The following is a 24,713-nucleotide window of genomic DNA, read 5'->3' as shown; positions in this document are numbered from 1 at the left end:
AACCCCGATGATATTGCACTATTGGAGGCACTTTTTTTTCTCTTTTTATTTACTGTTGATGCCATCAATGGCCACTGTGGATTATATTTGCCTCTGAATTGGAACTAACACGGTGGGAGGAATCTCTATTAGTCCTGTATCATTCTCTAGGTTCGTGAAGGTCTAAGACCCCTTTCACACTGGGGCATTTTTCAGGAGTGTTACCGCTAAAATAAGCGCCTGTAAAGTGCCTGAAAGAAGCCTCAACTGGAATCCCAATGTGAAAGCCTGATTGCTTTCACACTGAGGCGCTGCGCTGGCAGGGCGTCAAAAAAATTCCTGTAAGCAGCTTCTTTGCAGCGCTTTTAGAGCGGTGAATACATTGCTCCTAAAGCACCCCTTCCCATTGAAACCAATGGGAAGCGCCTGCAAAGCGCTTTTGGCAGCAGCACTTTGTGGGCGCTTTTAATCCTTTATTTTAGCCCCAATAGCGCTTGAAAAATGCTGGTAAAACGCTGCTAGTTTAAGAGGCATTTTACGAGCGTTTTTCGGCCATTGACATTGTGAAGGGGCTCTTAAAGCATTTGGACTTTCACATTGGGTTTGCAGATGAGGCTTCTTTCGAGCGCTTTACAGGCGTTTTTTTAACACTAAGGACCCTTTCACACTGGGGCGTTTTTCAGGCGCTTTAGCGTTAAAAAAAAAGCGCCTGTAAAGTGCTCAAAAGAAGCCTCATCTGCAATCCCAATGTGAAAGCCCAAGTGCTTTAAGAGCCCCTTCACAATGTCAGCGCCCGAAAAACGCTTGTAAAGTGCCGCTTAAACTAGGGGGGGGGGCGATTTTAACCCCTGCTAGTGGCCAAATAAAGGGTTAAAAGCGCTCACAAAGCGCTGCTGCCAAATGCGATTTGCAGACGCTTTTCAGGTGCTTCCCATTGATTTCAATGGGAAGGGGCACTGTAAAGAAGCTGCTTGCAGGACTTTTTTTGACGCTCTGCCAGCGCAGCGCCTCAGTGTGAAAGCACTTGGGCTTTCACATTGGGATTGCAGTTGCGGCTTCTTTCAGGTGCTTTATAGGTGCTTTTTTTTTTAAGCTAAAGCGCCTGAAAAACGCCCCAGTGTGAAAGGGATCTCAGTTCTCAGTGTGAAAGTACTTGGGCTTTCACATTTGGATTGCAGATGAGGTTTCTTTCAAGCGCTTTACAGGCGCTTTTTTTAACGCTAAAGCGCATGAAAAACGTCCCAGTCTGAAAGGGATCTAAATTAGAAACCAGCAAGGGCAGTGGAGTTGTCTTTGAAAGGAATATTTCAAATAGTGCAAGGTGTGTTTGACCCCCTCAGGGGCTTGCAAGGAGGTGAGCGACTACTGCATGTGGTGGTGCAGGAGCACTTTACACTTAGAGGTTGTGTGGAGTAAAGAAATACTTTGCATCTCTTCGTGTGTCAACAGAGGAGATTTTCACTTTATTGGATTTTGTTTTTTGCATATTAAGTTGTGCACATTATTATTACTGGACATTTATTTTTAATTTTTCACATTTTGCACAGGATCACTATTGTTTGCATTTGTTAATTATTGATGCAGTGCTGTCACATTTACATTTTAATATGATTACTTTATTTGTGAGCACTTTTTAGTGACAGCTGCAGCATTTTTGGCAGTTTGTACATTATACTACATAGTATCGTTCAACTATTCCTCTCCTAATATGGAGTTGACCCTTTTGGTCAACTGAGAAAAATGGAAGGGTAGTACTGACACCCTAGGATTATCTTATTGTAGTGGTAATGAAATTTGGACAGGGTATCTGAATTCTGGGTAAGCAGCTTGTCCAGGTCAAAGGATTTCTACAGTTTCCTTGGTTTGTAACTAAACAGATCTGAGACTGAAGTGCCACAGCAAGAGTTAGGCTATGTTTCCACTATTGCGTCCCCAAAGTCACGCAACTTTGGCATGACTTGAAGCAATGCCTGTGTATTCTTGAGGCCTATTGACCTCAAGTCGCTTCAAAGTGGGACAGAGATTACTTTGTGTGACTTCAAGACGCAGCAACTTCAGATATGAACGGTACTCATTGGAAATCATGGGGTACGACTTGTCATGCGACTTTTCAGTCCCAAATCATATGAAAAGTCGCACTAGTGGAAACCTAGCCTTAATCACCTAAATATATATTTATTCCATAGATCAGACAAAAAGCGCTATAAATACAACAAAGGACTACATACAGGAAATGTATAAACTGAAAAATATATCTGATACATACTGTTTAAGGACATGGTGGGTGATAAAATCCACCAACAGTGACTGACAACTGAAGTAATATTTTTCAATGTACAGACCATTCAACCCTGGAAAAAATACAAGGGCTGTACCAAAAGTCATGCAAAAGTGCACATAACTTTTAATTAGTTGTTCAAATTTTAAATGTTGGTAGAGCAACTATTCCCCTTTAGTAACTTTTTTTTTCTTCATTGCTGGTGTATAATGGATTCCGAGAAGAATCAACATTGTCAAGAACTGACACCAAGGAGGGGTTCAGACTGTCCGACATCCACATATTTACAAAGGATGGCACTGTTGACAAAAGTCACCAATGGCAATACATTGCACCTTTCAATGGTGTCATCTCTGTAAACATTGTGTAGCCATTGGACAACCTGCACTCTTTCTTCATCAAGAACTCATTAAGGAAATGTTGTTTCTGCTTGGAATCCATTATTTACCTGCAATGAAAATGAAGAAGAGCCTATGTAAGGTAATAAAGGTATGCTCACTTTTGCATTACTTTTGGTAGAGCCCTCTTCTATGGCGGTACTAGTTCCAATACTACTAAAAAGAAGGTGGCCCCTAACTTTATAGAACATGTTCTATTGTAGACATAAATTATTTTCAATCAATTTACAAAACTATTAAACGGAAGCATGCATTTCATGAACTGGCTACTGTGAGCCCAGGTTCACACATATGCTATCTAAGACATCGCACTACAGGTGCCGATCAAATGCGATGTCTGTGCAGTAGACATGTGCGATTAGTTTCGTACGAAATAAAAATTTGTGCGAATTTCCAGAAATTTGCACATTCGTACGAATCCAAAATACAAATTTTTATGTCACAAACTTTTATGTCATGAACATTCGTTATTTTTATGAAAAGTTAACGAATCTAACGAAAATTCATATTTTGTTCAAATCTGAATTTGTATTTCGTAATTAGTGTACGAAATTCAATTTTTTTCGGGGCGAAACGAAACACATTTTTTGAAGGTGCCTGTGCCTACTGTGCAGTGAGAGTTCAGACATACAGTTGTATGGCTGAACTCGCATTAGATCCACAGGAAAAAAGTGCAGGAATTTTTTTTTTCCCCCCAACCTGAAATCCGATCGCATGGGTGTTCTCACCAATATAATCTGATTCCTGAGTTCACACTGATCTGTGAGCCGATCTGGGGGGGTCATTAACAATGTATTGACACTCGCAGCAGTTCGCAGAGGGCAGTGTGAACTGCCTGTGGGAGAGATGTGATGTGGGATCCGGCGCTGTAATCGCGCTGGTTCCCGCATTGCGCAAGTGTGAACCTAGGCTGAAGAGATATTTATGCTGCCTTCTGGATTTGAATATTCTGATGGTTCAGGCATTGCAATCACAACTTCATTCCGGATCAGAAAGGTCTGTGAAAACATACAAAAGAAAAAAACATTCATTATTTGACATTAAAAACAGAATCAGACAATGTAATGTGAAGGAGACCCTATACCCTTTTATCAGGTTATGGTAAACAAATGTGCCTGTTAAATTAGATTGGTAAGTTTTCCAACTAAGGCTGGGTTCACACTGCTGCGATGTGGGAACGCTGCGAATCGGCTGCGGGTTCCCGCATCGCATGCCTCCCGGCAGCAGTTCACACTGCCCTATGCGAACTGCTGGGAGTGTCAGTGAAAAGTTAATGACACCCCCAGATCAGTTTGAATATCGCAGTGTGATCTGCAAACTCGGACAGGAATCGGATCGCATGGTGTGAACACCCATGCGATCCGTTTCTGCCGCGGCCCAAAAAAAGGGTCCTGTGCGATTTTGGCACGGATGCGATGCAAATTTAGCCATACTATCTGTATGGCTGAACTCGCATCGCACAGAGATCAGATGTGATTTGCACTGCAGTGCGGTGCGAATCACATCCGATCTCGTCACCGCAGCAGTGTGAACCCAGCCTAAAGTATAAACCTCTGATCCGCATGTACTTGAAAAAATATACACAATATATCTGTAGATATATATATATATATATATATATATATATATATATATATATATATAATATATATAAATTAAAAAAATATTATAAAATATAAAGAGGAGCCCCAGGAACATCACAATGACTGGAAGGATACAGAGATGCAGATAACTACCTCTATTAGCAGAAATCGCAATATAAACACATAGAATAAATAGAATGCATTTAATACAAAATAGATAAAATAAGCGTAAGAGAATGACATGATGGTGGAGAATAGTGTAGTAAGAGACTCTCTTAACAGGGGAGAGGACCTCTAAAAAGTATGTATATAGATGTGACTTAAAAATCACCAAGAAAGCAGTTCAGGTCAAACTCAATGTTGAGCCCTTTGGGGGCAAAGGTGTCCATAGAGAATATCCATTTGGACTCAAGCTGGCTGAGGGTCCTCACCTTATGATCTCCTTGCCAAGGTCTGCTATATGGCACAATCCCTCAAAATTTGAGGTGAGTGGGATTTTTATTGTGTTATTTAGCAAAGTGCCTAGACACGCTGTGTTTAAAAAAGCCATTATGAATATTTCGGACATGCTCTTTGATACGAATTTTTAACAGCCTTTTGATGCTGCCAATGTATTGAAGGCCACAGCTGCACTCAAGGGCATATACTGCTCCTTCAGTGTGGCACCCGATAAAATCTTTAATATCATATTGGTGCCATTACTATTAGATTGAATGGAAAGTTTCTTTTCATTCTGACATTTTGTACAAGTACAGGCATAGCATCTTTTGCAAGGGTAAAAGCCCTTGCTAGTAAAAAAAGCTCTTTTTTGGAGGATCGATCACACTTTTGACCAGTTGGTCACGGAGGGTGGGGTCTCTTCTATTTATAAATTTTGGGCTCGCAGGTAGCACATCTTTAAGCCCTTGTACACACGGTTGGACATTCCGATGGAAAATGTCCGATCCGACTGAGTTGTCGGATAATCTGACCATGTGTGTGGACTCCATCGGACTGTTTCCGTCTGAATATCCGACCGACAAAGTTTTAGAGCTGGGCTATAAAATTTTCTGACATGGTCCGATCATTTGTAGAGAATTCCCATCTGTCAAAGTGCCATGCATGCTCAGATCAAATTCCTAGACCAAAGCTACTGGCTACTAGCCTGAACGTAGTCCCATCGTAATGAAATTACGTCATCGCGTTCCTAATGATTGGATTTTCTGACAACTTTGTCTGACTGTGTGTATGCAACACAAGTTTCGGACAAAATCCGTCAGACAAAATCCGACGGATTTTGTTGTCGGAATGTCTGACCGTGTGCACAAGGGCTTAGGCTTCTATCAGATTTTAGAATATGCCAATGTTGTGATATCATTTTTTTCTATTTTCTTATGATGAATGTTATACTCTAATATAACAGGGACCAGATCTTGTTGGCAGTCGGACTGCTTGTCTCCAAATAAAACTTCTCTTTGCACATGTCACATCTTCTATTTTTTTATTTAATAAAATCCTTGTCATATCCCTTCTGTATAAATCTTTCACCAATCATGTTGGCCTGTAAAAGAAAGTTGCCTTCATTGCTGCAATTACGTCTGAGTCACATGATCTGTCTTTTGGAAATGTTAAACAACCAATTCTTATGGTGACAACAGTTGATTGGTAAATGTTGCGATTTACATTTTTGAAAAAAGTCTTGGTGGCAAATTTATCGTTAACTCGTGATATTTCCAAATCGAGAAACAGAATGGTATATTCTTCTATCTGCCATGATAATACGATATTCTTGTTATTGTTATTAAGTTTATTTAAAAAAAAGACTTTTTTTAACATATTTATATATATTTTTCATATTTTTAATAAAGTATTCACCATGGTACTGAGTATTTTAGTATTTGTGTCATTTACACTGTTATTATTAAAGTCACGTTTTTCTATGACCGCTCATATGAGTGGTTTTGTTGAACAAACTCCCTGTCAGCACTGTTTGCGTGTCACGGACTAATGAAAAATGGCCCCTGTACTGTCCCTTTGCTGGCAGGTTGTTATTATCCATTGTTATGATGGGCCACTAAAAAATGGTTGCCGGCCGTGTTTTTTGATCATCCCATGAATAGACATCACTTGCAAGCCTGTCTCTATCTAAGAGACTAATGTAAAATGGCTGTCGGACTGTTTTGATGCCAGCGCCATTCATTTTAATGGCAAGCTACAAAAAAATGGCCGCCGAGCGCTTAATTAAGCAGACTATTTAAAGACATGTTTTCTACCTAGTGACATCCCTGATGAAGTCACGTAATGTGACGATTCGCGTCGGGATAGGAGCACTAGGTATATTCACATTCTGACTGTATGTGGCAATATTACAAATCTTTGTTCCTTATGATTTTTATCACAATAGATTGTTATATATGCGGGATTATGCTGTCAGGAAGATCCTGCCAGTAACAGGTGTCCAGGGCTTGCCTCTGCATTTTCACATTTGCCTGTGCGCAAGAGTATGCATGTTTGCGGCCACGCCTGTTGGTGCCAGACAGGCTATTTAAACCTGACTGTCACTCTGGGATCTTGCTGTCTGATCTACAGCGTGTGCTCCTGGAACCTGAAAACCCGTTTCCTGTACCTGAACCTTACCCGGCTTGTCTCTGACCATCTCTGTCTTCCGCCTGCATCTGACCATGGCTTGTCTGACTACTCTTCTGCCTGATCCTCTGGTACCTCCGCTGCCCGCCTGATAACTGACCCGGCTTGTCTGACTCTCCGCTCTCTGTATCCTGGTTCCTGACATCTGCCTGCTGTTCTGCTCCCAGTTTGTGGTCCAGCTCCTGCCTGCAGTCCAGTTCCAGTCTGAGGTCCTGCTCCAGCATGCTGGTTCCTGGTACCCACCTGCTGCCCAGTTCCTGTCTGCCGCACCTGCCTGCTGATCCAGCTCCTTCCAGGCTCCTGCCTATCTTCTGATCCTGTCCGAAGTCCTGATACACCGTGCTTCCTGGGTTCCTGATACATCTTCTGCTGTTGATCCTGCCAGGCACTCATGCCACTCCTGACTCTTCTGCTTCCTGTTCATCCTACCAGGGCCTTCGAGTTGGAGCTGCAAGAGAGGTCTCTCCCTGCAGGTCAGGCTCGTCCACTAGGTACGTGACATATGCTAAGAGCATCTCTCTTTTCATATCCTAAATACCATACATCGGGTTCCTATTTGAAGTGCTTTGGAGCAAGAGCAGACTAAAGACTACATACAAGGGGCTTACAAACTTGGCGTTCGTGGATTGACGCCTATGCTTCCTATTTAAAAAGTGAGTGCGTCACTTTTTGATCTGCTCTTGTCCCATTGCATCCATCTCACAGAGTTATGCTATGTATTTTATTTTTCATATTTCTCCATATGCTTTAAAAATCTGCCATTGAGACCATTCAAGCAACCTAACACAGCCAAGAGGGGACTATCATATTTTGCATCTGCCATTTTTATCTGCATCTGTGACCAACCCATGCTGTATATCTGATGGCAGTAAGGTGAGCTGCTTGCAGACACACAGGTGTCATCACTGAAGATTTTACTTTCTGCACTTGTAATCAATGAGTCCCATCACCAGAAGGCACAATGTCATACAGATGTTTTTTCAGTTTTCACCCATCACAGTATCATTCTATATATGGATTTTTTCTTTAACGGGACTGTATTGATTTGTTACACCTGACACTTATTTTACTTTGATTTGTTTTTGTTGTGCCATATTCATATCAGGACTTACCAAGTTTTATGTACATTAAGTTCCTGTTAATTTTATTCACTTGATTATGTTGATTGATGCACTAGGATTGTCTCATGTTTATGAGATTTTGTTTGATATCATTTATATTAACCACTTTCCACACATTAGTAGTATCACTTTCCTGTGTCCAGTGGACATATTTCCTTTCACACAGCGCAAACATCACCACACCTCCAGGAATGCTATAGGGTCTGCCAAACCTAACCCAGCTATCAGAAACTTTCAGATACACTATTCTAACAATCACTGTATATCTAATTATCCTCAGATGCACAACCCTTAATTATGGCTTAATCACGTCTGCTGATTTGTATTGATTAAAAATCCTCCCTGCAAGTCATCCCAGAAACAGCTCACACAAAACATACCAATAAAGCATAATCTCATAGTTCTCCCTACAACACTAATGTAACATATGGGGAACCACACAAAAGGTATCAAAGGCTTATCAGAGAACCCACAAGAAGGCTCTTGATATCTCCTAATCCAGCAGGGGTCAGCAAGAAAATTTATATCACTATCTTGAGACCAAAGATCCCTACCAGATTTCTTTTTTTTTTTTTGCCACTTCAGTGAAATCTCAAGAGAGACTTGAATCAACTGTCCATTCATTTCTGTGCCTTCTCTTCTTCACATCATCATAGCTAATATCAATTATTCTTATACAGTACATTCCTTTTATGTGCAATATTGTCTTAAATAATAAGTTTTTACAAAGCATTAATTAACCCAGCTTCAGCCTGGAACATCCCCTCACCCTCCTCCCATCCCACCCCCCCCCCCTCCCTCGCTTACCCATAATACCTTACAAACCATATTATTTCCGTGTCTAACTATTTTCCTATTTCTCGTACAGGTCTTAAAGTGGTTGTATACTCATTTTTTTAACTTTTACCTACAGGAAAGCCTATAATAAGGCTTACCTGTAGGTAAAAAAATATCTCCTAAACCTGTACGGTTTAGGAGATATTCCCCTCGGTATGCGCCGCTGACTGCAGTGGCGCATGCGCACAAGGGGATTTTCTTCGCTAAAAGTCCAGCAATGGCCGGCCGGGATGAGATCTCCCGTGCGCAAGCGCGGGAGTGACGATATAGCGGCCACTCACAGCGCCGGAGCCGCGATACCCGTAAGAAACGCTGAGGGAGCATGTCAGCTCCCTCGGCGTGGATCGGGCCAGATGTCAGGGCCTCGTTCTAAGGTAAGTATTTCATAATGAGCTAGTATGCGGTGCATACTAGCTTATTATGCCTTTTGCTTTGCAGGTGGTAAAAAAATAAATAAAAAATTTGCGGGTTTACTACCGCTTTAAGCTCTTATATATTCTGCGTAACTCCATGTTTTTTTTAAATCCTTCCACACTTTCCATTTATCTGTTGTTCCCTCTCTTATGTCTCCATTGCCCATACTTAGGTTTTCCATAGTATATTTTTCTTCCACTGCATCTATCCATTCCCTTATAGTTGGCCGTTCCACCTCCAACCATTTTTTGGGGATCAATTTTTTGCTGCATTTAAGAGGTTGGGATTAATGACGCTTAGAATTGTTTTACCCCTCCTTCTATGCAATGGAACAAGACCATCTTCTTCCACTGCTATTTTAGTGATTTCTTTAACATATTGTAGAATCTTTCTCCAGTATTTTTTTATTTTGGGCCAACTCCACCATAGATGTGCCATTGTTCCTCTCTCTTTGCAGCCTCGCCAACATTCTGCCGATCTGCCCTATTGGAATTTACTAATCTTGTCTGGGGTGGCGTACCATCTGGTTAAACATTTATAATTAGTTTCTGCAGTTTTGCTGTCGATTGCCAAACTATGGGTTAATTTCAATATTTTACTTATTGTTACTTTATCTCTCAGTGTTCTCAATTCCCATTCCCATTTTTTTGACGAATGGCAGGATCTCCAGCTCATCCACCATCAATAGCAGCTTATATGGCCTTGATATAATCCCTTTATTGTTGTCTGTTGTACACAGTCACTCCAACGGGGTCAGCTCATCTTCCGATCTTAATGGTTGGGGTTGATTTTTCACAAAATGGGACAGCTAGAGGTACCGCATCTCGTCAATCTTCATTAAATCCCTTTTATATACTAAGTCCTGAAAAGTTAGTATTTTCCCCTCTTTAATAATATCTCTTACTTGTGCTCCATCTTTTTCAGCCAGTTTCCTCCTATTGTCTTTCTTCCTGGTGCGAAATATTAATTCTCCTTCAGTGCTATTAACAGTGTTAAGGTTTGGGATGGGGTGTATAAACAATTAAACGGGCACTTTAAGTGCATTTCGTGTCAGTTCATTTGTATTTGGATCAAGTGTCCTAAATGTTAAAGGATTCCAAACGATCTCACTAAGTTGCGCATTACTAAACGTGTAATCTAAATCAACCCACCTTTTTTCCTTTTTCTTTTCTCCCTTATAATATTTTTGAATATCAGGGACTGCCAGTCCTCCTCGCATTTTTTCTGTTTCAATATTGAAAAGGAGACTCTTGTTTTTTTATATTTCCAAACAAAGTTCATTATCATAGCTTTAAGCTTTACAAAGTAGTATTTAGGTATTACGATGGGCATCATCTGGAATTTATAAAGAATCTTGGGAAGCAGGAGCATCCTCAACGTATTTATACATCCTATCCAAGAGAGTTATTTATTTACCAATCTTTTCATTTCGGTTTTAATTTCGTCTAATAATAAAATGTAATTTAATTTAAATATCTTCTTCAGTGAGTTCGCTAACTTGACACCCAATTATTTTAATTCTTTCCTCCAAGGGAGTTTACAATCCTTTTGAAGCTGCTGTTCTTCAATTTTACTTTGTTTATATTTAGGATCTTAGATTTTGCTTGATTGATTTTAAAATTTGACAGTTCTCCGTAACTTTCTATGACCTTTATTAAGTTGGGTAATGTGGTCCTAGGTTTACTTATATAAAACAGCACATCATCCGCGAATGCGGTCAATTTATGCTCATCATTTCCAGCCTTAAATCCCGTTATCTCTGGGTCATTTTAGATCGTGGCAAGGAGTGGCTCCAGAGATAATACAAACAGAAGGGTAGATAATGGGCACCCTTGTCTCGTCCCATTTTTCATCTCAAAAGGAGGGGACGGTGTGCCATTTATGTTTATAGTTGCTATGGGATGCTGGTATAAAGTTTTAATCCACTGAACCATTCTTGGTCCGACTCCCATTATTTCCAGTGTCTGGAACATGAATCCCCAGTCTACCCTGTCAAAGGCTTTTTGACGTCCATTGACAGAAGTAGCCATGGGGGTTACTGCCAGATTTCTAAAGTGATAAATCCTTCCTTACATATCCACCCACCCCTTAATTTTTTAACTTGTTTCTTTTAACTTAGCTGATGTGCATACCTGAACACATTTATATTTTCCTAGGCATAGCCCCTTGACTTATGCACACATATGAGCTCATATGTCTAGGTTTAATCTCCAGGCTGGATGGGTGCGGACTAGGGCGGAGGGGGGAGAGACATGAAAAGCGGTAAACCCTTTACCCCGTACCCTTCAACGGAAGCCTACACTCCTGCCTTAATAACGCTGACTCTACAGTCAACCCACTGAGCTGTCCGTTTTCGTGTCTTCCCCTATCTAACCCCTCTCCCATCCCCTGTCCTACAGTCTATTACCTTACCCAGAGGGTCAACTACCACAACCTACAAATTGGTCATATTTTTTACCACCTCCTTATGAAAAGGTCTTGGGTCCCCCCCATGTCATCTCACTGTTGCAAGGTCTTTACACTGCTTCTACTCAATAACAGAATTATAATATACATTATGTTGGATTACTATGTTTTTACACAGTTTTCTTTTCAGTTTTCTTCATAATATCTCTTTATGGTTCGATACAGCTTTACGAGACACCACAATAACGATGCCCATATCCCTTTTAGATCCTCTTACCATATCTTACCCCCAACATTTAGACTCCTTAGAATCCCGCCAGTTGATTATACCACATTCTGAACCTGCTACTACCTCTGCCAATTCAATTAATTACACCTCTGTCTGATGGGTTTGTCAACTCAGTGTCTTAATCTCTCCACTTTACTTAAAGTGGAGGGCCACCCTGAAAAAAAAAAAATACATTAAAAATTTGAAAAAAATCTAAAAAAAAAAATGAAAAAAATTATTTTTTTTTACTTACCAGAAATTCCTGTTGCTAGGCACATAATCCTAATCTGCCTCTTCCTCCTCCGCGGAGATCTTCTTTCTTCCCTCCTCGTCGCGTTGTCTTCTAGGTAATGGGTCGCGCTGTGTTCTGGGAACTGTGTGTCCCAGAACACAACGCGTCCCATTCACAAAGCGCTGCACGACTCGCGCATGCGCAGTAGGAAATGGGCAGTGAAGCCGCAAGGCTCCACTGCCTGTTTCCCTTAGAAAGAATGGCGGCGCCGGGAACCGAGAGCCGAGGGACGGGTCGGCCTCGGGCGGCCGACATCGCGGGCGCCCTGGACAGGTAAGTCGGCTTATTAAGTCAGCAACTGCAGTGTTTGCAGCTGCTGACTTAATTTTTTATTTTTTTTAAACAGCCCTCCTCTTTAAACTTCCCCCACACAGTGGTAACCCCCTTCCTTCTTGCCATTAACCCCTGATCTACATCAATACCACTGACTCCTCCCAGCCGCACCCCACTGAAGGTGTACTTGTCATTGAGACAAGCGAGCAGGCCCTTGCAAGTCACTGGTCACATTCCCCTGTTTTGTGCAACCACGCTTGCATGCTTTCACTTATCTCATCCCCCTTTTTGTTTTCTTTAGCTCTCTCTCTCTCTCAATCTTTCCTCTCCCCATTCCTTTTTATCCTCCTCATTCGACTCTGAATTATTCAGAGCCAAATAACAAATTTAGCATCTTGTTTACCAGCGGATGGCTCAGTCCATAGAATGACACCCTGTCTCCATAGAAGTAATAAGCTGCTCCTAAAACTCATATCCCTAAATGCTTGAGTCTCAATATACCAGAGAAATGCTCCCAGCTACTTCACGGTATGCATAAAAACAAAGCTGACATTTTCCTACAGGAGACACACTTCAAAACGGATTCTATCCCTAAACTAAATTCCCTAAATTTTAGCCAACCGCTTACTATCATTACTACCTAAATTAATCTCTCTAGACCAGGTAGAATTCATACCCGGAAGAGAGGCTAGGGACAACACCATTAAAGCGATTAATATACATCATTGGCTGATTTCAGTATGACAACCTGGATTTTTTCTTTCCCTGTATTTGGAGAAGGCATTTGATAGGGTGGCCTGGGACGATATGTCAGAAGTACTCCAAGTTATTGGTATTCAAGACCGCATGTTGTATTTTATACTGGCACTGTACTTCACTCCCACTGCCAAAGTTTACGTCAACGGCCACCTATCAAATGCCTTCTCAATGGTAACTCCCTTTCTTCTTGCGATTAATCCCTAACCTACATCATTACCACTGACTCCTCCCAGCCACACCTGATCGATTCCAATGGGACAAGACAGGGATGCTCCCTTTCTCTATTAATTGTTGTCCTTACTTTAGAACCCCTACTGTGCCACCTCAGATCAAACCATGACATCAAGGGTATCTCCATCTCCCAGTACTCTTTCAAGTTAGCGGCCTTTGCGGACGACATTCTTCCTTGCCGAGCCCCTCACCATGATCCCTAATTTACTCAAAGATTTCAACACATTTAAAACCTTGCAGATACATTTTAAGAAATCACTCACACTGAACATATCCCTCAATGAGGAAACACTGAGACAATGCCAATTGAACTTCCCATTTAACTGGAATCACAATTGCATGACCTACCTTGGAATCCAACTATCTTCCAAACTTTCCAACATCTACGCAAAAAAAACCCTCTAAATTCTTCGTAATATCCAACGCAATCTAAGGTCATGGGCTGTGGGCCTTTTTTCTTGGTTCGGCCGATCATCGATTGTCAAGATGAATATCCTGCCAAGACTGTTATACATAATGCAAACAGTGCCTATTAGACTACCTCCAACCTTCTTTTAATCTTATCAAAGAGCCTACAAAGAATTTTATATGGGGCAAATCATGCCCTAGATTACACTTTGAAAGGCTAACAATACCCAAACTGAAGGGAGGCATTGGCTTCCAGATTTAACCAAAATGTCAACTAACATGGGTCTTAGACTGGAATATCCACTCCCACGTTAAAGCATGGGTCCAACTTGAACACGCTATATCCCCATTACCATTACACCAACTCCCCTAGAAAGCTCCTTGTCATATTCCATCAAACTGTAAATTACACCCCCTAATAGGCTTCACATTGCACACCTACAAACCGGCATGTAAAAAATGTAAGATTTCCTCCTTGCCAGGCCCACTAACACCAATACGCCATAACCCAGATTTTACCAGATTCTTTTCTCTCTGACATTTGGCCCCATTCAACCAATCCAAGCAGAACATTTCTTTGCCAAGGGTAAATTTCTAACCCCTATCATTATCCCATGAGGCAGGCAAGGCAGAGAAGCGGATCCACTGAGAGATATAGTTTGCTGCCTATCAGATTATAAATTAAAGGAAGAAATACTCAGGAATGCTCGGCTCAAGTGGGAAATAGAACATGAAGGTCATGTCATCCACATTTACCAAGACCTGACAGCTATCACCCTCAAAAACAGAAAAGACCTACATCCTCTTCTTGATGTCCTCAAGAACAAAGGAATTCCATATCGCTGGAAATTCCCCTTTCGACTCTCGGCTACAAATCACTCCCGTACTTTTAAGAATACCAAAAGAACTGGAAAACTTCTGCCGCACTCTAGATATAACTCAACCGAGGGTTTCTTCTACTGAATACACCTTCATTTTCAGAAAGCTCTATAAAAGTAAATAGAGCTTTAATTACGCAGGCAGACCTCCCTTCATTTAAACCTAGCAGAATTTTTGTGGACCCTGGATCACCTCCAACTACCCTCAGTCTTGTTACTAGACGACATAGAGACCCCTGCAATTGCTTGAAGCTTGGTGCATTCACCCATTTGGACAAACCCCATGCCTCCAAGTCTGCACGATAGTTCCACAATCTTGTACTGTCATCACATCTTTAACCGTGAAACCCTCCGCTAAAGATCAATAACTACCATACGCCACTGTCCAAGACTTTATAGCTGATTGACATGAATACCCTTGCTGTGGAATAACCCTGAACCTGTCTGTTACATCCTGACTCCATTTAGCGGGAGCCTTACGACGCACAGACTGCTAGAAGCGGCTTCCCATTAGACTCATTACAGATCGGGTTATACAGGAATCTGCTTTGTTTCCACTAAACCTGACTCTAACAGAATTCTTTCCTCTGCTTTATACGTTTTAATTGTTTTCAGAAATACTGTAGATATCTTAGGTTTATTAGCGCTGATAACATTTGATGTGTATGATATGAACTTATAGGAAATAAGGAGCAGACGTGTCGCTTGACATACTTCTTATGACCTACTACTATCTCCCACGCCCCTCCATTTTGTATATTCTGTCAGGTACCATCTGCACCCCATACTGCCTGTTTCTCACCCTTGAAGGGTCATACTCTTAAACTAGATAAGGGCAATAATACTTAAGTTACTGTCAACACTGCACTATATACATGATCTTATTAAGGTAACAACTCCCATGAGATCTCTCCCATCTCCTTCTGAGATAAACATAGTCTTCTGACATCTCCTTATACATCCGATGCCCTGCTGACGATTTTTTGTTATGATGGTGGATATTTACAAGTTGATAGCTGTAAGAACACACTAATGCATTTGAATGGATAGACTATTCTATACATGTACATACTTATATGTATATAGATACATATTAATACAGTTATATAATATGATGATTTGGATATAGATAACATTCCAAACAAAGCAACCACAGCAGTAAAGTCTGTGATGGTATCCTTCTATAAGAATCCTTACCTATGCTCAGGACATGGAATTTTTACCATACCTTACACTATGCAAATATACACTCGTCTAAACAATAGAGGTTACTAAGATCACAGATTCACATGTCTCCCCACTGCTTCATCCTTATACCAACATCTGGCTCATGGTTTGATTGTCCAGTTATGTTTTTACTTCTTTCTATACAACCCACCTCCCACACAGTGGTATATCCTGGGTACATTCCTGTCCACAAAACTTTAACAACCTAATGCCACTGATGTCTTCCGACTTTGTCTACTCCCTCCTAGGTCAGGCGAGCGGGCTCTCCCCTGTGGTCGGAACAGTACTCTCCCATCTCTATAATACTTTCCTACCTTGTCGACATTACAAAATTCTTGCTAACCTAATTCGTGTGCGGGACGCACTTCTTACACCTTATCGTACTACCTCGTCCACCTGCTGCCATGGCTCTCGAAACCTTTAACAGTCTACAAATTATTAGACCCTTGTTTTAACATTGACAATGGCCGCTTCTACCTCCAACAGTGATACACCTCAGATTAAGCTCATTTTGAGAAATGCGAAGGGGCTCAACACGCCTGAAAAGCGATCTCAAGTACTCCTATCTATGCAAAGAAATAAAGCGGACATAACATTTTTACAAGAAACGCATTTCCGCATGGATGCAATACTGAACATGCATAATCACTACTTCACCACCGCTTATCACTCCGCGAACATAATGTCTAAATATAAAGGAGTCTCCATAATAATAGCTAAACACTGCCCATTCCAATTACTTGACACAATATCTGATGACAAAGGCAGATTTATCTTTCTCAAAGGATCCTATATGGGCATAAAACTCACAATGGCGAACATGTACGCCCCAAACTCTCGACAGGTAAACTTCTTTCGTGACATCTTCAAATCATTAACCACTTTTACAGAAGGCACGCTGATTTTAGTGGGAAACCTCAACGTACCCCTCAATCCAATTCTCAACACTTCCAATGGTAAATCTTCCCTTCCTTATGCTGCACTCTAATCCATCAAAACTCAACTTCAAACGGCAAAGACTTCATTTTGTTCTTGAATCCCCACAACAAATACTTCAGAATAGATTATTTCTTTATCTCACAAAAATATCTTCCCTTTCTTCACCACACTTCTATTGATCCTATGTTTCTATCAGTCCACCACCCCATCTCTATGACTATCTCATGCCTGGACACAATTAAACGTACACAGATCTGGAGACTAGATCCCTCCTTACTCACAGACCAAACCATTTTTTAAACAGTACAACTATGCATCAAGCAGTATTTTGAAGAGAACCAACCCCGCAGATACTTCTCCACTACTTAATTGGGAGGCACACAAATGTGTAATATGAGGCACCCTCATAGCAGCAATGGCTACATGAAAAAGAGAAAGACAGAAATATTGTACCAACCTTGCAGATTGGATTAATAGTCTTGAAAAATCGCACAAACACACACAAGCGATAAACACCTTGAATGCTTTGATTCAAGCCAGAAATGAAATGCTTGACATATTAGGCAAACAAATTTGGCGTAAATATATCCTTTCTCAAAAAAAAAAAATTATGAATATGGCAACAAAGCCAGTAAAGGACTTGCCAGAGCACTACAAAAAAAAAAAAAGCAGTCACAACGATACATTCGCTGACCGAAGCGTCGGGACGGAGTCCATACCTCAATAAGAGCAATGAATACTTATCTGTAGCATGCTGGTAAAGGATTTACTTTTCTACGAAGATTGCGTTCTAAAGAAAATACACTGTAAAACTCAGTTTGTTGCAGCGACAATAGTTTTTGCAGTTCTTTTACGCATCTTTCTTGCAACTCAAGTGCCACAGACTACAATGTTAAAATCACAAACGTCCTAATTTCAATGTCTTATCTGTGCGACTTTGGCTGCGTATTCAAATGTTTATTTTGTTAACCCTATACTCCACTCCCCTCTTATTTTCTGCTATGTACCTGTGGCTCAACCCATCCTTGCTGCTCAAAATCCCTTCCAAAGTATTGTTACCTCCCAAAGCACATTGTCCACCTAGCAAGCACATTGCATAGCTGTGTTCACAGTGCATGAAGGATAACCTCCAAGAGACTGAGGGCTGCTCTTGACAATGAACAAATCATCTGACTTGTATGTAAGCATCCTGCAATTTTAGATACAAGGGACCTGACCTATAAAGACCAAGCGAAGTAATGCTGATCATGGTTAGAGGTAACAAGACTCTACCATGAGGATTGGGAAAGCTTTTTGGCCTCAGAATGGTCCAAAAAATATAATACATGTCACACTCTGTTTTGTGATGATTGGCCAAAGTCGCAAGAAAGCCTCATTGAAGTTGCATCAAATCGTAATGCACTGGAAGTTGCACGACTTTGCAGTGTGAACCAAGCCTGAGCAATAGGATTCATTTTGGGAGGAGGGTTTAGTGTTTAGGTTAGAGGGAAGGACAGAGTAAGAATAAATCTGATGATATATGCTAGCGATAGGTGAGAGTTAGTCGAGCATGGCTGATTTTGACCCTGGTGCCAAAAGCTTCAAATTTAAATGTCTTGGTTTCTGGTATCCAAAAAGTAACCTACTGCTGTTAAAACTGCAACAAGACTCACCAAAACTTCCCTACAGGAGCTAAGTATGGATGGACAAGATGTACAACTGTGCCTCACCTGGGGTACGTTATGTGGTGCAAGAACCATCGCCTGGCATCCAAACACAGATAAGAAAATGGATACTGAGAAGAGCAAAAGATTGCTTAACAGAAGTGTTACCAGAACAAAATATCCACCAGCCTGTAAAAACAAAAATGAACGTTAGTAATTTAGCATGCTAACATTATTGACAAGCTGAAAAAACTGTGGTGAGAAAAATTCTCAAAGTCTGGCTTTGCTGATGTATAGAAACCAGCTTTGGTCTGTAACCCCAAAATTCACAGAAAATTACCCATACTGGTTAGGAATTATGGAGGTATGGGTTTTAATGAAGTTTCTATGAACTCTAGCAGATATAGAAAAATTACTAATTACTAAAATGATTGACATTTCTTTTCTTACATACAGCTATCTTAAGAACCTAAACCTGTCTAAAGCTTCTCTTCATGACCATTTTTTTCCCATTTTCACTGAAATGTACATTATCAACTTCACATAATAATCCCTGCCCTAAGAGAAAAAGAGTAGTACTGGAGTTTGCACACCAGAAGATTGAAAATGTTAATCAAAACACCAAATAAACACCAACATTATTTTAAGGTACATCACTATATAGTCTCCAAAAAAGCCATCAAATATGAAAGCTGGGATTGCATTAGGTTAAGTAAGAAATATAACTAGGCTCAAAGGTTTATGCACATAATTGTGGAAAAAGAAAAAAAAAAGTAATTATTTATTACTAGACATGTGCAGAGTAAAATATTTCGTTTCGGAATTTCGTTTTCGTCCGAAAACTTAATTTATTTAGTTACTCCCGAAATTCGTTTTTATTTATTTCGTTTTTCGTTCAAAAATTACATTCGTCCGAAAATCCACATGAATTATGGTCGAATCTGTCTTTGAAGGCTTATGGTGTCTGTCGAATGTATAAAGAAGATTCGACGGAGCTAGTATATAGCATACTTTAGAACCCCTGTTAAAGTCTATGGGACTCCAACATTCAAAATCTAAAGTGCTAATTTTAAAGACTAATTTGCAAGTTACTGTCCTAAAAAGTGTTTGGGGACCCGGGTCCTGCCCCAGGGGACATGTATCAATGCAAAAAAAAGTTTTAAAAACGGCCGTTTTTTCAGGAGCAGTGATTTTAATAATGATTAAAGTGAAACAATAAAAGTGTAATATTCCTTTAAATTTCGTAGGGGGGGGGGGGGTTGTCTATAGTATGCCTGTGAAGGGGCGCATGTTTCTGGTGCATAGAACTGTCCCTGCACAAAGTGTCATTTATGCAGGAAAAAAAGTCCTTTAAAATCACTCGCAGCTATTATGAATTGTCGGCTCCCGTAATGCAGAGAACACTCATTGAAAGTCATTGATAAAAAAAAAAAAAAAAAAAATTAAAAAAAAAGCGTGGGGGTCCCCCAAATTCAATTAACAGGCCCTTCAGGTCTGGTATGGATATTAAGGGGAACCCTGCCTCAAATTTAAGAAAAAATTTGACGTGGGGTTCCCCCTAAATATCCATAACCAGACCCTTCAGGTCTGGTATGGATATTAAGGGGAACTCCGCGTCAAATTAAAAAAAAAATTGACGTGGGGGTCCCCCTAAAAATCCATACCAGACCCTTTATCCGAGCACGCAACCTGGCAGGCCGCAGGAAAAGAGGGGGTGACGAGAGAGCAGCCCCCCTCCCTCCTGAAACGTACCAGGCCACATACCTTCAACATTGGGAGGATGCTTTGGGGGTCTGTGACCCCTCAAAGCACCTTGTCCCCATGTTGATGAGGACAAGGGCCTCATCCCCACAACCCTGGCCGGTGGTTGTGGAGGTCTGCGGGCGGGGGGCTTATCAGAATCTGGAAGCCCCCTTTAACAAGGGGACCCCCAGATCCCGCCCCCCCCCGTTTGAAATGGTAAGGGGGTACAAAAGTACCCCTACCATTTCACAAAGAAAGTGTAAAAAATAGTTAAATAAGACAAACACACTTTTGAAAAATATCTTTATTAAAAATAAAAAAAATAAAAAAAAAGATTCCAGCGGTGGTAATCCACTCTTGCTATCCAGCGACGGACGGTCATCTCTCCAGCGATGGCTCATCTCATCCAGCGCAGCGGATACATCCTTCTTCTGTCTCCGCTGTGGAGACACTTCAGAGATTCCGGCGGCCTGACGTTTCTTATATACAGAGGGCGGGGCCACCCGTCACCTGACCCCGCCCCCCCTGACGCAAGGGGAAACCCGGGGTTCCCCGTGACGTATGGGTGACCCCGCCCCTCTCTGATGTAATGGAAACCTGCCTGTGTTACATCAGAGGGGTGCGGGGTCACCCATACGTCACAGGGAACCCCGGGTTTCCCCTTGCGTCAGAGGGGGGCGGGGTCAGGTGACGGGTGGCCCCGCCCTCCGTATATAAGAAACGTCAGGCCGCCGGAATCTCTTAAGTGTCTCCACAGCGGAGACAGAAGAAGGATGTATCCGCTGCGCTGGATGAGATGAGCCATCGCTGGAGAGATGATCGTCCGTCGCTGGATAGCAAGAGTGGATTACCACCGCTGGAATCTTTTTTTTTATTTTTTTTTATTTTTAATAAAGATATTTTTCAAAAGTGTGTTTGTCTTATTTAACTATTTTTTACACTTTCTTTGTGAAATGGTAGGGGTACTTTTGTACCCCCTTACCATTTCAAACAGGGGGGGGGCGGGATCTGGGGGTCCCCTTGTTAAAGGGGGCTTCCAGATTCTGATAAGCCCCCCACCCGCAGACCTCCACAACCATCGGCCAGGGTTGTGGGGATGAGGCCCTTGTCCTCATCAACATGGGGACAAGGTGCTTTGAGGGGTCACAGACCCCCAAAGCATCCTCCCAATGTTGAGGGCATGTGGCCTGGTATGGTTCAGGAGGGAGGGGGGCCGCTCTCTCGTCCCCCCCTCTTTTCCTGCGGCCTGCCAGGTTGCGTGCTCGGATAAAGGGTCTGGTATGGATTTTTAGGGGGACCCCCACGTCAATTTTTTTTTTTAATTTGACGCGGGGTTCCCCTTAATATCCATACCAGACCTGAAGGGTCTGGTTATGGATATTTAGGGGGAACCCCACGTCAAATTTTTTCTTAAATTTGAGGCAGGGTTCCCCTTAATATCCATACCAGACCTGAAGGGCCTGTTAATTGAATTTTGGGGGACCCCCACGCTTTTTTTTAAATGTATTTATTTATTTTTTTATCAATGACTTTCAATGAGTGTTCTCTGTATTACGGGAGCCGACAATTCATAATAGCTGCGAGTGATTTTAAAGGACTTTTTTTCCTGCATAAATGACACTTTGTGCAGGGACAGTTCTAAGCACCAGAAACATGAGCCCCTTCACAGGCATACTATAGACAACCCCCCCCCCCCCCTATGAAATTTAAAGGAATATTACACTTTTATTGTTTCACTTTAATCATTATTAAAATCACTGCTCCCAAAAAAACGTCAGTTTTTAAAACTTTTTTTTGCATTGATCCATGTCCCCTGGGGCAGGACCCGGGTCCCCAAACACTTTTTAGAACAGTAACTTGCAGAATCTTTTCTCTCTGTCAAATCTTTTTTCTCTGTCGAATATTTTCTATATACTCTTGGACTAATAGAGGTAAGGTTAGGCACATTCGACCACAGGTTCTATAGACAGATTGTTAGTGTCAGAGTCATGTCGAATCTCCTATTCTATATCGAACTGTTGTAACAATGAAAATGAAAATAAAGCATTTATTTATGTCGGATGTTTCGTTTTTCGGATTTTGTGCTTTCGTTATCGTTTGTCAAAACAAAAAACGAAAATAGCTGAAATTCGGACGAAAATGCATTCGAACGAAAACGAATGCACATGTCTATTTATTACATTAGTGTCAGGACTTGGGTCACCTGCTGGTGGCACTGTACTTTCCAGAGCGGAAAGTTGTAGTTCCAGTGAAAACTAGCAGGTGTTTCCCCGCCAGAAGATCCCAGTAATCAGCCTCTATCTTATGCTGGCTGCTGGGAGAGTACCTACGTCCCTCTTCTGCTGATACACTTGGCATCAGTATTTTGCTTTGCTGTGCTGTGCTAAGGCAAAATAGAATTTTTGAATACAGCTTACCTGTAAAATCATTACATAGTGGGATGTCCCAAAGCAATGCTCAATTTGAGAGGAGGAGACACAGATCAGAATTATAGACCGCAAATGGACCAGAGGAACTAAACTGCAGCCTGCTGTACACTGCGCTCGAAGGCGTCATCCTCTTGCGCCCTTACATCCACCTGATAGAACCTGGTGAATGTATGGACTGAAGACCAAGTCGCAGCCTTGCAGATCTGAGCCATGGAGACCTGGTGATGCACTGCGCAAGAAGCACTTACAGCCCTAGTTGAGTGCGCTTTCACGTGAAAAGGAAGAGTCTTCCTCTTTATATCATAAGCCTGAAAAATAACCTGTCTAAGGCTAGGTTCACATTGCTGCGATGCGGGAACGCCGCGAATCCGCTCCGTTTTCCCGCATCGCATACCTCCCGCCGGCAGTTCACACTGCCCTATGCGGACGGCTGGGGGTGTCAATGTTATGTTAATGACACCCCCAGATCCGTCGGCATATCGCAGTGCGATCTGCCGACTCGCACAGGAATCGTATCGCATGGTGTGAACCCCCATGCGATCCGATTCCGTTGCGGACCCAAAAAAGGGTCCCGTGCGAGTTTGCTGCGGGACCGCTGCGAGTTCAGCCATACTATCTGTATGGCTGAACTCGCAGCGCTACGGAGATCGGATGTGATTTGCTGTGTGAATCACATCCGGTTCTCCCCCCGCAGCGGTGTGAACCCAGCCTAATTCATCTAGAAAGAGTGGATTTCGACGCTGCCTGGCCTTTACTAGGGCCTTCTGGCAGGATGAATAAACAATCAGTTTTCGGTATTTGAGCTGTTGCCTGCAGATAGATACTGATTGCTCTTACCACATTAAGCGTGTGCAAAAATTCTTCTTCCGAGTACTGCGGATCTAGAAAAAAGGATGGTAGGATCACATCTTGATTCAAATGGAATCCTGAAACCACCTTTAGTAAGAAGGACCAATGCAGATGCATCACTACTCTGTCCTTGTGAATAATCAAATACGGCTCTTTGCAAGAAAGAGCTGCCAACTCTGATACTCTCCTAGCAGAGGATTATGGCTATCAAGAAGACTAATTTCTTAGTCAAAAGCAGCGTAATGTGCCTTACCAAACTCATTAATGCTGCATCAATGAGTCGAGTGGACTCCTTGATGTTTCACATCCTCACTCTTGAACGGATACAACTTTGCTATTTTAGTTGGCAGGGAATTCTTCCTCTCAATGCCACTCCATTTGTCTGTATTAATTTTGCCAAGTTCCCCCAAGAAGGGAAGTTTTTGCGCTTTATCTTGAGGTGTTTGAAATACTTCCTCTGTTTGGAGGGTGCTTCCACTGGGTCTTCCCATCTCAAAGCTGCTTTGACTGCTTTGACCAACTGTGGTACTAGGGAAAAATCAAAACTCGCACCAGGGTCAGCCACCTTCACTTTACTGTCTGAAGCTTCACTTAACCACAAGTTAAAAAACATTTTTTTTTGCTAGAAAATTGATTAGAACCCCCAAAAATTATATATATTTTTTCTAACACCCATAGAGTAAAATGGCGGTCGTTGCAATACTTTGTCACACCGTATTTGCGAAGCTGTCTTACAAGCATAATTCTTTTGGAAGAAATACACTTTTTTAATAAAAAAATAAGACATCAGTAAAGTTAGCCCAATTTTTTTTTTATTTTGAAAGATAATGTTATGCCGAGTAAATTGATACCCAACATATCACACTTAAAAATTGCGCCTGCTTGTAGAATGGCGACAAACTTTTACCCTTAAAAATCTCCATAGGCGACGTTTAAAAAATTCTACAGGTTGCATGTTTTGAGTTACAGAGGAGGTCTAGGGTTATAATTATTGTTCTCACTCTACCAACTGCGGCGATACCTCACGTGTATTTTGAACTCCGTTTTCATATGCGGGCGCTACTCGCGTATGCGTTCACTTTTGCATGCAAGCTCGGCGGGATGGGGCGTGTTTAACCACTTGCTTACTGGGC

At 41.6% G+C, this 24,713-nt stretch overlaps 1 protein-coding gene across 1 annotated transcript in view; it reads right to left on the bottom strand.

The window, feature by feature from the left end:
* Nucleotides 1–1,413: 1,413 nt before the first annotated feature.
* LOC143930366 (membrane-spanning 4-domains subfamily A member 4D-like) overlaps nucleotides 1,414–24,713 on the bottom strand; it is a 125,277-nt gene continuing 101,977 nt past the window's right edge. Inside the window, exons 6-7 of the mRNA XM_077454640.1 lie at nucleotides 18,626–18,748; nucleotides 1,414–3,653 (exon numbers count right to left, since the gene is read on the bottom strand). Of these exons, the coding sequence (XP_077310766.1) occupies nucleotides 3,561–3,653; nucleotides 18,626–18,748 (216 nt within the window). The 3' untranslated portion in view covers nucleotides 1,414–3,560. The remainder of the gene's footprint in view (nucleotides 3,654–18,625; nucleotides 18,749–24,713) is intronic.

This window comes from Lithobates pipiens, unplaced genomic scaffold (assembly GCF_037356315.1).
Source record: "Lithobates pipiens isolate NorthernLeopardFrog02 unplaced genomic scaffold, aLitPip1_a1.2 Scaffold_25, whole genome shotgun sequence".
Taxonomy (NCBI): Eukaryota; Metazoa; Chordata; class Amphibia; order Anura; family Ranidae; genus Lithobates; species Lithobates pipiens.
This window is presented reverse-complemented; position numbering and strand designations above follow the sequence as displayed.